Source organism: Procambarus clarkii, chromosome 48 (assembly GCF_040958095.1).
Source record: "Procambarus clarkii isolate CNS0578487 chromosome 48, FALCON_Pclarkii_2.0, whole genome shotgun sequence".
NCBI lineage: Eukaryota > Metazoa > Arthropoda > Malacostraca > Decapoda > Cambaridae > Procambarus > Procambarus clarkii.
Genome location: NC_091197.1, coordinates 6,849,282 through 6,866,114, shown reverse-complemented (window position 1 = coordinate 6,866,114; position 16,833 = coordinate 6,849,282). Strand labels below are relative to the sequence as shown.

General features: G+C 43.4%; 1 protein-coding gene across 1 annotated transcript in view; it reads right to left on the bottom strand.

The window, feature by feature from the left end:
• Window positions 1-342: 342 nt before the first annotated feature.
• The window catches only part of LOC123764905 (zwei Ig domain protein zig-8), a 60,942-nt gene continuing 44,451 nt past the window's right edge, over window positions 343-16,833 (bottom strand). The window contains exons 4-7 of the mRNA XM_045753103.2: window positions 10,882-11,012; window positions 3,922-4,005; window positions 2,960-3,044; window positions 343-1,048 (exon numbers count right to left, since the gene is read on the bottom strand). Of these exons, the coding sequence (XP_045609059.2) occupies window positions 885-1,048; window positions 2,960-3,044; window positions 3,922-4,005; window positions 10,882-11,012 (464 nt within the window). The 3' untranslated portion in view covers window positions 343-884. The remainder of the gene's footprint in view (window positions 1,049-2,959; window positions 3,045-3,921; window positions 4,006-10,881; window positions 11,013-16,833) is intronic.

The window sequence follows — 16,833 nt, the reverse complement described above, 5'->3', positions numbered from 1 at the left end:
ACCAATGTTTCACACTTGGCCGGAATTTAATCCGTGAGAATTAGACGGGGGTGTGAATAATTAATAATAATTTGTAAATTATTTATCTTAAGGATACCGTGACTAGCCTATGTCCGTCCCGTACCCTAGATCATTTCCCCTGCCAATTTGGGTGAGGCTAGCCCTAAGCGTCTGGCTTCCAACTTCGGACAAATATTCTTTCACATGTATATATATATATATATATATATATATATATATATATATATATATATATATATATATATATATATATATATATATATATATATATATATATATATATATATATATATATATATATATTACAGTTTTATATGGCCAGACTCTAAGAAATGCGTTTTATTGAACATGTCACCATTTCCAAAAGCAGAAGTTAAGTGTATACAACTTGTGTTGAGCAACTGAATACAACCAAGACTGAAGAGGTTAAGTAAGGTGACACATGGGCCTTCTTCACTATCTATACTTCTTACCTTCTAAAGATGACTGAGTCAGTGTGGTCCAGCTCACCCCAGTGTGAGTTGGCTGGTCATAATTGTTTGTGTTTGATACGTTCATTCATCAGAGCACCCCACCAGGTGTGGTTGACTCCACAGACTCCAGGAGCGCCCCCTAGCGCCAGTCTCTGACTGAGAGGGAGCAATCAGTCGTAATCCAGATCCCAGGACATGCGAATAGTCTCTCCCGGAGAACAGAGATCGGACATCATGTTCGAGTATTGATATTTCTCACGTTGAAGGCACTTGTCGGGAGGCGGGACTACGTTCTGGGTGTGGCCGCCGCAGGAGCATTCAGCTGTGTCAGAAGGCAGTAAATCTAAGCCTATCCTGTGCCGTAGGTGGGCCTTCAGGGCCGCCATCACCTCAGGTGCCCCTGCCCCTCGGTGCTATCGGCGGGAGGACGTCCCCGACCACCAGCGTCAGGAGAGGGAGAAAGCACAGCACCTGCAGAGGGTAGTAGAGAAGGCCGCTGGGACGAGCCAATAGACTCCTGACACCATTGGTCTGCATCGCCGCCGGCGCCTCTCCTGTGTGTCAAAGATATTTACAATTAACGCACTGTACTCCAGTAGAGACAAAGAAAACAATATTTCATTGTCTTCACCTTTTTTATATCTATTTTCTTCCCATATATTTGCTTCTATCACCTCATATATTTATTTATTTTTTTGAAGTATAAGCTGCTATAGAAGGCATTCTTGGCGTCCATGTTGCTCATGGCATCTATTGGCACTAATATTTACGAGATTTTTAACACTAATAAACAGACGATCTAAACATTCAAACGTTCAATGGCATTACTCTAGTGCTTTCTAAAAAGCTCATGTAATACAGTCTATATCAATAAAAAATAATGTCTGTCTGTCTGTCTGTCTGTCTGTCTGTCTGTCTGTCTGTCTGTCTGTCTGTCTGTCTGTCTGTCTGTCTGTCTGTCTGTCTGTCTGTCTGTCTGTCTGAATATCAAGGCCAGACGCTTGGAGATAGCCTCACCAAAGTTATGGTATGTGGTATTGTATTTAACATGTTGTCTTGCATTATGGTATGTGCAGTTATATTACAGTATGTTGCGTTGCAGTATGGCATGTGGTGTTCTATTATGAACTGTATTATTTATTGTATTATAAATGTGTTGTATGATGGAACGTGGTGTTGTATTGATGTATTTTGGGCTGTATTATGATATGTGATGTTGTAGTATCGTATAATTATGTTGCGAATAAATGTTTCCACTGTGTCATGGCCTTTATTGCTCACTGCGGTAAATATTTAATTTTTTTTGCTGGTTCAAGGAGATCTTCCAGACTGAGAACCGCTCCAGTCTTGACACCGACGGTACGACTGGCTTGGGTCGTACCACCACCACCAAGAATGGAGCCAAGCTACAATAAAGTGGTGCTTGACGGCACGTTATAATGGCTTGTTCTCTGCCCGTGGCGAGTGTTCAGCACCTGTTATGATGAACAAAGAACACACCGGAAGATGGAGAAACGACGACGTTTCGGTCCGATCCATGAACCGGACGGACCGAAACGTCGTCATGTCATCATCTTCTGGTGTGTGTGCTTTGGGTCAACATATCTTCAGCTACGTTATTGTAAGTCATCGTCTGCAGCGCCTGTTAATCCGCGTGTTAGAGGGTTTGGCGTGAGGAAAGCGGTTAATACCATTGTGAGAGTGGATATTACTGGGTTCATTATCGTTCGAGGTTCAATAACTCTGGAATTCTTTCAGATCAAAACTCACTTCAGCTTTGTTTCTAATCCTCTTAATACCCCAATTTGTCTTTCTATTTACGTTCATCTATCTCTATTTCCTCTCTCTCTCTCTCTCTCTCTCTCTCTCTCTCTCTCTCTCTCTCTCTCTCTCTCTCTCTCTCTCTCTCTCTCTCTCTCTCTCTCTCTCTCTCTCTCTCTCTCTCTCTCTCCCCCTCCAATACTGTTATAAGCCCTGCCCCTCCCACTTAAAGTCGTTAATCATGCTATTACTGATTAAATCCAGGTAGAAGCCATACACACACTCCTACAGCCCATTAATTATGCATAGTTAGATATATCTGTCACACTTGAAAACTTGGATCTCCCGTTCTTCCCTTTCCCTTTGGTACTCACCGTTGAGGCTGGAGACCTCCCTTTGTTACTCACCGTTGAGGCTGGGGATCTCCTGTTGGTACTCACCGTTGAGGTTGGGGACCTCCCGTTGGTATTCACCGTTGAGGCTGGAGACCTCCCGTTGGTACTCACCGTTGAGGCTGGGGATCTCCTGTTGGTACTCACCGTTGAGGGTGGAGACCTCCTGTTGGTACTCACCGTTGAGGCTGGGGATCTCCTGTTGGTACTCACCGTTGAGGCTGTAGACCTCCCGTTGGTACTCACCGTTGAGGCTGGAGACCTCCCGTTGGTACTCACCGTTGAGGCTGGAGACCTCCCGTTGGTACTTACCGTTGAGAACATGAACCCTGAGCGTTGTGGCGGCCGTGTTAGAGGGAACACAGGAGTAGTTGCCGTTGTCAGAAGCCCGGGCGTCCTGCAACAGACAGACACGGATATATGACCTCATCTGACCTTACATCTGCTGCACTCACTCCTCCGCCTCCTTACACGCACACACACACACACACACACACACACACACACACACACACACACACACACACACACACACACACACACACACACACACACACACACACACACACATACACAAACACACACACACACACATTCACCCAGTTGATTGACAGTTGAGAGGCGGGACCAAAGAGCCACAGCTCAACCCCTGCAAGCACAACTAGGTGAGTATATTGACCCGGACTCAATCTCTTTATCTCTCTCTCTTTTTCTGTGTATCTGTCTCTGTCTCTCTCTCTCTCTCTCTCTGCTTCTTTCTCACTGTCTCCGTCTGTTTTTTTCTGTCTGTCTTTCTCTCTCTCTCCCGTTCTCTCTCTCTCTCCGGTTCTCTCTCTCTCCCGTTCTCTCTCTCTCCCGTTCTCTCTCTCTCAGAACACACAATATAAGCACCCAGCAAGAACACAACGTTACTTATACAACTGTTACTTTGATGCAACGTTGAAACAACATTCGTGTGATAAACAACTGAAATAAAATCACAAATCACCCCTAGAATGTTGTGTGAGGCTAGCCACCAGCATCTGACCTCAGACATACATACATACAGACATTCTCTTTTATAGAGATGAACACCAAATGCGATTCGAACCCATTACACGTGCTGGGATGCTACACAAACACCCACCCACACACACAGACACATACAGCTTTAGTCTATAGACCATATGAGCTTTCAGATAAAAATAAGGGATGTTGAAAGACGCGTTACTAGGTAACACAGCTTGTGTGCATGTGTTTGGTAACGCAGTTGTGAGTCTCTGTCGTTGTCTTACCTGTATTAAGAGGTAGCCGCTGGTAGTGTTGCCCCTCTCAGTGACAACGGTGATGCCACCTCTCGGGGAGTCGTAGTTCACTACCTGCAGGCAGGCACAACCATGGTGTCAGGACAGTCTGATTGGTCATGCTTCCAGGACTCATTTCGTATTACAGTTTGCAATTTTATACGAATACATCTGTGTACAGGCATTTATACGAATGAAATGTATGTATAATTATCATACTGGATATGCAAATATATATATATATATACCTTTGCTATTATTATTCTCACATAATATTATGTATTTCTTTTATATCTTACATAATTCAATGTTCTAATGAATTGCCCGGAAGAGAGAAAATGTAATTCTTCATGATACGAATAATTAATATTGTGGTGGTTCAAGATCAAAGGTGAGTTGTATTCTCTCAGGTGTGTTGTATTCTCTCAGGTGTGTTGTATTCTCTCAGGTGTGTGTTGTATTCTCTCAGGTGTGTTGTATTCTCTCAGGTGTGTTGTATTCTCTCAGGTGTGCTGTATTCTCTCAGGTGTGCTGTATTCTCTCAGGTGTGCTGTATTCTCTCAGGTGGGCTGTATTCCCTCAGGTGTGTTGTATTCTCTCAGGTGTGTTGTATTCTCTCAGGTGTGTTGTATTCTCTCAGGTGTGTGATGTATTCTCTCAAGTGAGGCTGGATGAGCGGCCATGGCCCGGCCCCCAAGTGAACCACTCCGTAAGAATACAACTATTATCTTCACTCAAAACAGTCGCAGCATCACTAAATGGTCGAGGCAGATGCCCTTAAGACGTCAATATTACAATGGTTTAAGTGTTGCTAATACGTTACATTTTCAGCAGACTGGTCGAGTCGGTGCAAAATGCGAGGAATTAGCTCAGAGAACCGTGAGGGGGGGGGGGGTTAGGGGGGGCCACTGGAGGGGGGGGGGGGAGGAGTATTAAGTTAAGATACATTAAACAGTTTGGCGCCAGGGTGAGACGCTGCATCAGTTGGTGTCTAGACGGTGCTGAGGAGGGCGCTGTCACCTGGCGCTACGGAGGTGGTTGGGCAGCCGTTCCCTCACTCCGTCCTACTCTATCCTAGATGCTATCCTGTCCTCGTATCCCTTCCATGTGCTAACTAGTCGTTCTGGCTTAGCGATTTTTCCTCATTATTTCTTTCATCATATTTATTTGTTTGTTGTGTCTTTAGACGTTCTAGAGTTAATTATAATTACATATATGTTGAGTGACATATGTAGGTGTGTACAGCAGGTGTGTACAGGTGTGTACAGCAGGTGTGCACAGCACTGGTGTAGAGGCTTCGTCACGCCTCGAGCAGGCCTCTCACCTAATAGGTCGCGTTTTATACGTTATGGTAAACAGCGTTTTACAAATGCAGCCAACATATATCTCGGGTTTTCAAGGCAACGGAGTGATGGGTTAGGTGGGTTGTCTGGGTTCGTAATTTTCTGGTCAGGCTAGCAGGTTGGGTCTTTGACGTGATGGCAAGTCAAGGACAAACGGGCTACACAACTGCTCCCTCCAGAGGCCATCAACTGAACCTTGTGTTCAAGTGAACTGTTCGGGGCTGTGGTATGAACTTGAGCTGATCCTGGGATGTTCAAACTGATATAGTTTGCACTTTATAATTGTGTCTTTTCAGATCGCATGATTTTTATACACTTTCAGGTCATCAAAGGTCACTGCAAGCTTAACTGTTACCTAACATCTTTGTTTTTACATCTCTGAAGCCACCTCACTAAGAAAATAACGTAGTTGATATACCGTCAGAATACATTAAGAAAGCTTTCCTAATGTTTAAATGGTGTGTGGCTAATCCCCCGTTTGGTAGCCCAAACTCTGTAACCAAATATAGTACCAACGACCTGTGTACTCCCAAAAAATTGTAAAAACGTGAAAAAAAAACGTCAGAATAGATCCAAAATCGACGATTTTTTGTTGAAACCACATAATGAGATTTCGGCTTAATTTTATGGCGCCCAGCTATGGGGATCCGGTTTATAAGGTAGTAAAGGTCGTCAATATTGATAGCCAGCAACAATAGGTGGGTGGACCACGCAAAATATAGGAAATCTTTTAGGAAGGGTTGACGGTCGCACAGGGCCCATTAAACACCCTTTTACTTTAATATATATATATATATATATATATATATATATATATATATATATATATATATATATATATATATATATATATATATATATATATATATATATATATATATATATATATATATATATATTTATATGAACAAATCCACAAGGGCTGTGACGAGAATTCGAACCTGCGTTCGGAAGCATCCCAGACACTGCCTTAATCGACTGAGCTACGACCGGGCAAAAGGGTTGAAACCGAAGTTCTACTGAACTTACTGGATCCCGTAGCCTCTCCGAGGCCCAAACCAAGATTTTACTCAACCCCCCTCGGGTGCAGGGGGCTGTTCATACATACTATAAAGATGTCACGTCTGTGACGGTAAAAAAAACATGCTTTTTCTGAAAAACTTTGTTTTTCATGTGCGGGAAATCTTCGAAACCTCTTTACCGATTGCTTTGAAATTTTGACACAACGTTGCATTTGAATAGGCGCGTGTTTTTATATACCTACTATATAGATGCCACCCCTGTGACAGGTATAAATATTTGTTTTTGAAAAAAAGCGCCATCTGTTGCACATAATAGCAACATGCACGCTATATTAAATATGTCACGAATTCCATTTCAATGTTTCCGATTGCATTGATAAATTTGATTTTCATAGATTTCGATTTATTTTATTTTTTATTGAATTATTTTGTGTGACACTGTGTTGGAATTGAGCTGTGTTGTTTACCATACCGTTCATTTCGTAAGTATAAGTACAGATGACACACCTGTGACAGGTAAAACTATGCTTTTCTTGAAAAACAGTGCCATCTGTTGCATGTAAGAGCAACACACATGCTATACTAAATATGTTACGAATTCCATTTCAATGTTTCTGATTGCATTGATAAATTGAATTTTCATAGCTTTTGATTTATTTCCATTTTGATTTAATTATTTTGAACGAATTGCGTTGGAATTGAGCTGTGTTGTTTACCATACCGTTCATTTCGTGAGTATAGTTTATTTTTTTTTTCAGATTTTCATTTCATTTTTTAACTGTTTTTCTTATATATCAGTGATGGGAACATCAGATCACTTGATGTTTCCAATTTTCTGATGGGAACATCAGACCATTTGGGAAGGCATCGGAAGTAATGGGTAATGGGTAGGGAAGGACTAGGGGACGGGGGAGTTTGGGATGGTGGGGACGAGGGGATGGGGCATGGTGGGGAGGACAAAGGGACAGGGGAGTGGGGCATGGTGGGGAGGAAGAGGGGGACGGTGGAATGGGGAATGATTGGGAGGCCGAGGAGACGAGTGAGGGGGGACTGAGGGACAGGGAAGGTTGCTGTGTCTCACTGCACATGCGTTGCTGAGCCACAGCAATGCGTGGCCGGGTACTGCTAGTTTCTATATAATAATCCATCTTTAGAAGGATCATGATCTTCCTGAAGATGTATTATTATATACGAAAGTACTTAAGGAAATTCCTGTCATAATCCTTCCTTCGTGGTCTGACATTGTTCGTCACCTGTCAATTTCTTGAGATTTACACACATAATTATATATTAATAAATGAAATAAAATCAAATATATACTGAATGGTATAATATGTGGTCTTCCTTAGCTTCCTGCGTATATTAAAACGAACATTAGATGACGTCAAACTTTTCCCAAAAAGTTCTTATCTTGAACTTCAAACTTTTATCAGACTCCAAGGAACCGCAGAGTCACTCGATGTGTTCCTCGACTCACATTTTTTTGACTTCCTCAAGGGCCTGCAAGCTGCTGGGAATTCACTACAAATTCAAATTCAATGTCTATATTACATTTCTTAAAATTTAGGGCCAACCCCGTCCTGTCACCTAATGCGTCACCTTCTTTACGGAATCAAGCAGTCCGTTAGAAATGCGACGCATTAGTAAAAATTAAAACTCTGTAATATATTAATGATTCCTAACAACAGAATATGAAGTAATATTCTTTTACGACTTCTCTCTTAAGAACCTGTAACTATGAAGGGTGTTACAAGAAACATTGGTCCTATGGTCCTCACCCTGCCGTTATGGTGCCAGAAGGAACAACAGTGCCATGGTCCTCGCCTTTCAGTTATGGTGCCAGAAGGAACAACAGTGCCATGGTCCTCACCCTGCCGTTATGGTGCCAGAAGGAACAACAGTACCATGGTCCTCACCTTGCCGTTATGGTGCCAGAAGGAACAACAGTGCCATGGTCCTCACCCTGCCGTTATGGTGCCAGAAGGAACAACAGTGCCATGGTCCTCACCCTGCAGTTATGGTGCCAGAAGGAACAACAGTGCCATGGTCCTCACCCTGCCGTTATGGTGCCAGAAGGAACAACAGTGCCATGGTCCTCACCCTGCCGTTATGGTGCCAGAAGGAACAACAGTGCCATGGTCCTCACCCTGCCGTTATGGTGCCAGAAGGAACAACAGTGCCATGGTCCTCACCCTGCAGTTATGGTGCCAGAAGGAACAACAGTACCATGGTCCTCACCCTGCCGTTATGGTGCCAGAAGGAACAACAGTGCCATGGTCCTCACCCTGCCGTTATGGCGCCAGAAGGAACAACAGTGCCATGGTCCTCTCCCTGCCGTTATGGTGCCAGAAGGAACAACAGTGCCATGGTCCTCACCCTGCCGTTATGGTGCCAGAAGGAACAACAGTGCCATGGTCCTCACCCTGCAGTTATGGTGCCAGAAGGAACAACAGTGCCATGGTCCTCACCTTGCCGTTATGGTGCCAGAAAGAACAACAGTGCCATGGTCCTCACCCTGCAGTTATGGTGCCAGAAGGAACAACAGTACCATGGTCCTCACCCTGCCGTTATGGTGCCAGAAGGAACAACAGTGCCATGGTCCTCACCCTGCCGTTATGGCGCCAGAAGGAACAACAGTGCCATGGTCCTCTCCCTGCCGTTATGGTGCCAGAAGGAACAACAGTGCCATGGTCCTCACCCTGCAGTTATGGTGCCAGAAGGAACAACAGTACCATGGTCCTCACCCTGCCGTTATGGTGCCAGAAGGAACAACAGTGCCATGGTCCTCACCATGCCGTTATGGCGCCAGAAGGAACAACAGTACCATGGTCCTCACCTTGCAGTTATGGTGCCAGAAGGAACAACAGTGCCATGGTCCTCACCCTGCCGTTATGGTGCCAGAAGGAACAACAGTACCATGGTCCTCACCTTGCAGTTATGGTGCCAGAAGGAACAACAGTGCCATGGTCCTCACCCTGCCGTTATGGTGCCAGAAGGAACAACAGTGCCATGGTCCTCACCCTGCCGTTATGGTGCCAGAAGGAACAACAGTGCCATGGTCCTCACCCTGCCGTTATGGTGCCAGAAGGAACAACAGTGCCATGGTCCTCACCCTGCCGTTGTGGTGCCAGAAGGAACAACAGTACCATGGTCCTCACCTTGCCGTTATGGTGCCAGAAGGAACAACAGTACCATGGTCCTCACCCTGCCGTTATGGTGCCAGAAGGAACAACAGTGCCATGGTCCTCACCTTGCCGTTGTGGTGCCAGAAGGAACAACAGTACCATGGTCCTCACCCTGCCGTTATGGTGCCAGAAGGAACAACAGTACCATGGTCCTCACCCTGCCGTTATGGTGCCAGAAGGAACAACAGTACCATGGTCCTCACCTTGCCGTTATGGTGCCAGAAGGAACAACAGTACCATGGTCCTCACCTTGCCGTTATGGCGCCAGAAGGAAACAACAGTGCCATGGTCCTCACCTTGCCGTTATGGTGCCAGAAGGAACAACAGTACCATGGTCCTCACCTTGCCGTTATGGCGCCAGAAGGAAACAACAGTGCCATGGTCCTCACCTTGCCGTTATGGTGCCAGAAGGAACAACAGTGCCATGGTCCTCACCCTGCCGTTATGGTGCCAGAAGGAACAACAGTACCATGGTCCTCACCCTGCAGTTATGGTGCCAGAAGGAACAACAGTACCATGGTCCTCACCTTGCAGTTATGGCGCCAGAAGGAACAACAGTGCCATGGTCCTCACCCTGCAGTTATGGTGCCAGAAGGAACAACAGTACCATGGTCCTCACCTTGCAGTTATGGCGCCAGAAGGAACAACAGTGCCATGGTCCTCACCCTGCAGTTATGGCGCCAGAAGGAACAACAGTACCATGGTCCTCACCTTGCCGTTATGGCGCCAGAAGGAACAACAGTACCATGGTCCTCACCTTGCCGTTATGGTGCCAGAAGGAACAACAGTGCCATGGTCCTCACCCTGCCGTTATGGCGCCAGAAGGAACAACAGTGCCATGGTCCTCACCTTGCAGTTATGGTGCCAGAAGGAACAACAGTGCCATGGTCCTCACCTTGCAGTTATGGCGCCAGAAGGAACAACAGTGCCATGGTCCCCACCTTGCAGTTATGGTGCCAGAAGGAACAACAGTGCCATGGTCCTCACCTTGCAGTTATGGCGCCAGAAGGAACAACAGTGCCATGGTCCTCACCTTGCAGTTATGGTGCCAGAAGGAACAACAGTGCCATGGTCCTCACCTTGCAGTTATGGCGCCAGAAGGAACAACAGTGCCATGGTCCTCACCTTGCAGTTATGGTGCCAGAAGGAACAACAGTGCCATGGTCCTCACCCTGCAGTTATGGCGCCAGAAGGAACAACAGTACCATGGTCCTCACCCTGCCGTTATGGCGCCAGAAGGAACAACAGTGCCATGGTCCCCACCTTGCAGTTATGGTGCCAGAAGGAACAACAGTACCATGGTCCTCACCTTGCCGTTATGGTGCCAGAAGGAACAACAGTGCCATGGTCCTCACCTTGCCGTTATGGTGCCAGAAGGAACAACAGTGCCATGGTCCTCACCTTGCCGTTGTGGTACCAGTAGATGAAGGCTGGAGGCTCAGGACTGTGCGCGATCGTACAAGTCAGGTTGATGGTGGAGCCCATGTCGACGTGCATGTCCGGTGCCCCGATGATCTGGGCCTGCGGGGCGGCTGAAAATGCACCACACACCTTAGCCAAGCACATAACACAGCAGACATGGGGGTTAAGGGGGGGTCACGGGCTATTCATGCCCGTGCCACCTCTTGTGGGGAGGGGTGGCTTTATCTTCATCAATCCATCTGTAAAATTCTACAGTAAACTTGTTACACTTCCTGGACGCTACATGTTATATACATGTGTTATACATACATGTGTTGGGTTTATGGTGTATATAGTTCACCGGCTATGGTGAGCCCGTAGCTTCGCTTATAAGGTTGCTGTTGTTGTTGTTGTTTTAGATTTAGCTACTCAGAACGAAATCTCCATGTAGCACGGGCTATGGTAAGCAAGTAATTGATTTCGGTTATTCGCGATAACCTTGTTACTCTGATATATGGGTCAGAGTATTAAATGGAGGTGGGGGTTTCCTCCTTTTTTCCTGTTTCTTTTTCGCTTCTCTTTTAGTCTTGTTTTAATAACATTATCTTAGTGGCTGATGTAGGTGCAGAATGTTCACTAGTGAGTCCCATTCTTTACCGGTTTTTCTAATCATTGCAGTCGCGGTGGAATGTGCATCTAATGCAACTGCTGTCGTTGGATTAATGTTGAGTTTGATGCGCAGGGCTTCAGTAGCTTCACATTCCAGTAAGTAGTGCAATAGTGGCGCCTCTTCTTTTATTCCACAGATGTGACACTTTGTTCCACAGATGTGATTGGGTTTATTACCTCCCAGCAGCACTTGTAACTAAGTCTGAGTCTGTGTATGGCTACTGCAATGTCTCTGGATATCTTTTTGTCAGGCTTGAAAGAGTAGTACCCAGTGGCTTGTTCGTACCATATCGCAGTGGATCTTCCTTCCGCTACTTTGGCTCTGTGGCGACTTTCGATAGTTGGGAGTATTTTCTTCTTGATTTGCTCCTTAATCTATGAAAAACTTGGAGGTATTTGAACCTGTACAACAGGTAGAGCAGTGACAGTTGTTGCTAGTGAGTCTGCCTTTTCATTATCATCTATGCCAATGTGACTTGGTATCCAATTTAGGGTGATTGACAGCCCTAGATTATGGGCTTCTTTTCCTATATGTTGGATTTCTTTGAGGAGTTGTATAGATTTAGCGAAGATTTTGAGCGAAGATTTAGAGTCGGAGTGAATGATGACATCATGTAAATTATTCTCAATTGTATACTTTATGGCCTCCTTCAGGGCATATAATTCTGTTTGCAATGTTGAGCACCCACTATTCATGCTCCAGTAAGCTCCATGGTTGGTAGTGTAAACTGCTGCCCCAACAGAACCTCTTTCTTGATCAACTGATCCGTCTGTGAAGATGTGAGTCGTTGTAGGTCTTGAGATGGTTTCCATTTGTTGTTCTATTACTTCCTTGAGCCTCTGCGGGTTACATGCCTGATTTTTTAACTGGTAATCCTTCAATGATTGTCTTTAGATTCGATTCTTCCCATGGAGGAGGCTGCCGAAAGTGTTGATATGGTCTATCTTCTCCTTTATTTTTAATTGCCCATTTCAAGTCCACTTTCTCTAGAATCTTCACTAGATTATCCGTCCATGCACTTGTTCTATATTGAAGGTTTCTCTGAAGCGATCTGTGTATGCTATCTTTGATTGACAGTCTGGCGGTGGTTCCAACAAGTTTTGCTGTTATGGTGGCTATTATTTGTTTGATCCTGTTTTCTAAGGCTGGTAAGTTAGTTTCCATTCTTTGATTTTCTCTATGCGTGGCCATATAGGTGTTCCCAGCATTGTTCTGAGGGCATCATTTTGAGACACTTCCAGTTTCTCCCATTGGTTATCACTGAGGGATGTAAGAGCAGGAGCAACATAGTCGATGAGTGACCTAACTGCTTGAACGTAGTACATTTTGAGTACTGGTAGAGATGCACCATCTCCTAAGACTGGTCAGGGAGCGCAAAGCTGAGTTTCTAGCTTTACAACGTTGCCGAAGATATTCAATTTCTTGAGTGAATTTCAACTGGCTGTCTATTATGACTCCTAGGTATTGAAAAGAGGTAACCCACTCAATTTCATGTTCTTGCTTTGCGTGTCTGATGTCTTGAGTTCTCATTTTAACGGCCATTGCTTTGATTTTATTGCTGTTTATTTTCACTGCTATGCGTTCCGCTTCCCTGCTGATAATATCTAGGCATTTTTGTGCATGTTTCCTGGCGCCTTTGCCATTGATAATAACCACGAAGTCGTCTGCATAGTTAAGCAGTTTGGCTTTTGGTAACTTGAGCTTCATGAATTATTCCATGAGACAGTTGAAGAGGAAGGGGCTTAGTATTCCTCCCTGAGGAGTCCCCATTTTCCACCTCTTTGAGGTCGATGTTTTTCCTTGGAATTTGACTTTAGCTTCTCTGTTAAGCAGGCTTCCTTTGGCAAAGGCAAGAGCGTGTCCTTTGATTTCCTTATCCACAAGGCACACCTCACTCTACGACTCACCTAACTCCCTTAATCGTAGGGAGCGGCGAAGGGTAGGTGAGGTGGTGTTGCCTGACTCCGGCTTCTAGCTGTCTGCCAGGTCTTACATCTTCCCTCTGGGTCAATGGAGCCCCATCGAACAATTGTATTCTCAAAGGTGAATCGTAGAGTAAGGTGAACTCACAGTTATAAATGCCTAGATTTCTTCTTGTAAGCCATCACTTATAGCCCCGTTCCAGTGCCAAATATATCCACTATGGGCTCACCATAGTCCGTGCTACTTGGGCCTTTTGTTCCGAGTAGGTAAATCAACATTTACAGCTTACAACAACACCCATGTAAGCTCAGTATAGCAGTGTTTCACAAGCACACACACACACAGCACTGACTAACATCAATGTCAGATTTAGAAAAACAGCATTAAGAGGAGCTCACCGTGAACTCGTATAAAACCTGACCCCATCACACAAACTGCTGCAATATTTTCTGTTTTGAAATAATTGCAATAATAGCAAGGGAAAACATCTCAAATTAATTTCTGACAATTTAAATTGCTCCCCTTATGTTGATAAACGTTGCTGTGATTCGCTCCAAGCCCCTCACTTGTTCAGAAACACAATAGCCATATGATGTTATACACTTCTGCAGCAGTTATGAGAACAAGTGTTTTACAATTACGTATTTATATTTTCCTTAAATTAATGAGTATTTTGTGAAGCATAGGCTCTGTGATACTTTATCCATTAATACAGAGGAATAAAAATAAACTGTAGAAGGCCTATTGAGCCATACGTGGCAGCTCCTATTTATATCCACCCAAACTCATTCATATATTTGTCTAACCTACGCTAGAAACAATCCAGTGATCCCTCGTCTATTATGTTATCCGGTAATTTTATTCCATAAATCAACGATATTGGTTCAATTTTCAACCAATATTTACCAGGTGTTTCCAAAATCTAAATTTATCCAATTTGTATCCATTGTTTCGAGTTCTATTTTGTATTGATATTTTTAACATCGTAAATCCTGGGATTAACTTTTTCTTCCGTCTCTTCGTGCGACCAATTTATGTCCATTCTGCAGGCCGGAGTGTCAAGCTGAACAGCATAATCTATATGGGGTTTAACAAGAGCAAGAAAAAGCTTGAGTATAACATTAGATTTGTTGCTAAGTCTTCTATAAATATATCCCAGAATATATTCTAGAAATATATCACAGTGTCCATATTAAGATTAAGATCCATATTAATCAACTCTCGCTGATCTTCCTCTCATTCAGGTTTAAAAACTTTAACAGTGTCCAGCTGATATTTGCGAACTATCGTGGCTTTTCAAGTCTGTCACTAATTATATTATTAGTTTGTGCGAATTATACGAATGCATACGAATTATATCAATTGGTGTGAATGATATCAATTCGTGCGGAAGCTATCAGAGCGTTCACCACTCAGGGTCATTGAATTGTTTCAATGAAATGCTACCCAAAAAAAAAAATTATAAATTATAAATTTAAAATTCGAAGAATTTCACGTAATCAAAGTACCTATAATGAGACCATTGACGGTGAACCAGCTTCGCAATATTGAAAACCTTCATTTGAACGAACCTATACGTCATTTGCTATTCACATCAGTCAGGTCCATCCCATCAATCAGGTTTTATGAAGAAATAAACCGGGAAAGCGGTTTTAAAACAGTACATGATATGATGGAATCCATTACATAGAAAACGGTAAAAAAAAATGAAGAACAATGAACCTAATTGAGAGAGGAAGAACAAAGTCAAACAAGGCTGAGGAACATTATGAAAGAAACAGCAGGATATCGAACGTTCATATCAGAACGAAACTAGAAGCCAAGAAACAATATAATATTCATTTAGCTTCCCAAATATAAAATTCCTCACCTCACAAAACAGTGAGGCAGATTAGGGAGTCTTATGACGGGTCAGTAGAAATTGGCATCTGTCGAGACTCCATTTTACTATTTATGTCCATTCCTCAATGTAGGATTTTTTCTTTAAGCTGTGGGGATATCCCATACCCCCATTGATGTATGGGAACCATATAATGGGTTGCAATCTCTGAACAATTGGACAGGAGACATCTCCCGTCCACGAGGCTAACCATAGCCCGTGCTTCTTGCCCCGCTCCTGTGCCAGGTAAGTTACGGGCTCACCATAGCCCGTGCTACTTGGAACTTGTTCCGAGTAGCTTAATCTATAACAACAACAACAAAATCTGAACAATTAACAAAAAGGTTGTTAACTATCACCGTTATCAATGCCGTTTGAGCCTGTTGTGTTGTTAGCTTTCTGTTTGGGAAGTACAACGAAGCCATTGACATCTTTTGACGTCATACCTAATAGGACTGGTGGAGGTGGTTTAAACAGCCTGGGGAAGGAAGATGGTTTATGAGGTCGATTGTTTCAAGCGCGGGTTGGACATGTATATGAGTGAGATTGGGTGGTTATAGATAGGAGCTGCCTCCTATGGGCCAATAGGCCTTCTAGAGCAGCTGCCTTTGTTCTTATGTTCTTATGTTCTTAAGTATGGGAGCAGATTGGGTTATTCATTAGGAACCTGTAATCGTATATAATATTAACATTAGGAACCTGTAATCGTATATAATATTAAGAACCCTTCACTATTCTTCACTATTGTTTATTAATTATTTAAGGAAGCAGACTCCTTCATGTATATTATTTCAGATGATGAGCAGCTAACTACAAAAATTATGACACAAGATGACTACAGTAATCTGATCAGTTTTTAACTTTATATAAAGTAGAACCTAAACATCAACATAGAGACTCATTTAAACAAGATAAAATCGGAAGAATTTAACATTCATTATTTCCATAAGAAAACACTCAGCAACACGAACACATAAAATTTAACAGATTTGAATACGTTACCACCTACGTGAGAATAATGTTACATTATGCAGCACCAAAATGAAATCCACATGTAACACATCACACATATATACCAACCTCAATAGTCAGAAAACACCTGAACACGAAGTGCAAGATTCACGGAAATAAAATACATATTCAGCAAAAAAATAAGATATCGAGAAATAAATTCTAAACTCAGATGAGTCTGAGGAATATCGGGAAATATTTCTCATGAATATGTATAGTGATATATAGTGATATAGCGAAGGGAAGGAATACAAACAGAGGTTAGGTTAGGTTAGGTTAGGTTAGGTTAGGTTAGGTTAGGTTAGGTTAGGTTAGGTTAGGTTAGGTTAGGTTAGGTTAGGTTGGGATAGACTCAACTTAAAGTTTTAAAAACCTATGAATAAATGCAAGAGAATTAAGAACCGTGAATAAAACAGATGACAGTAAAACACTAAGGGTTCAGGAGCTCAATATCGAGTCTTGCCAGCTA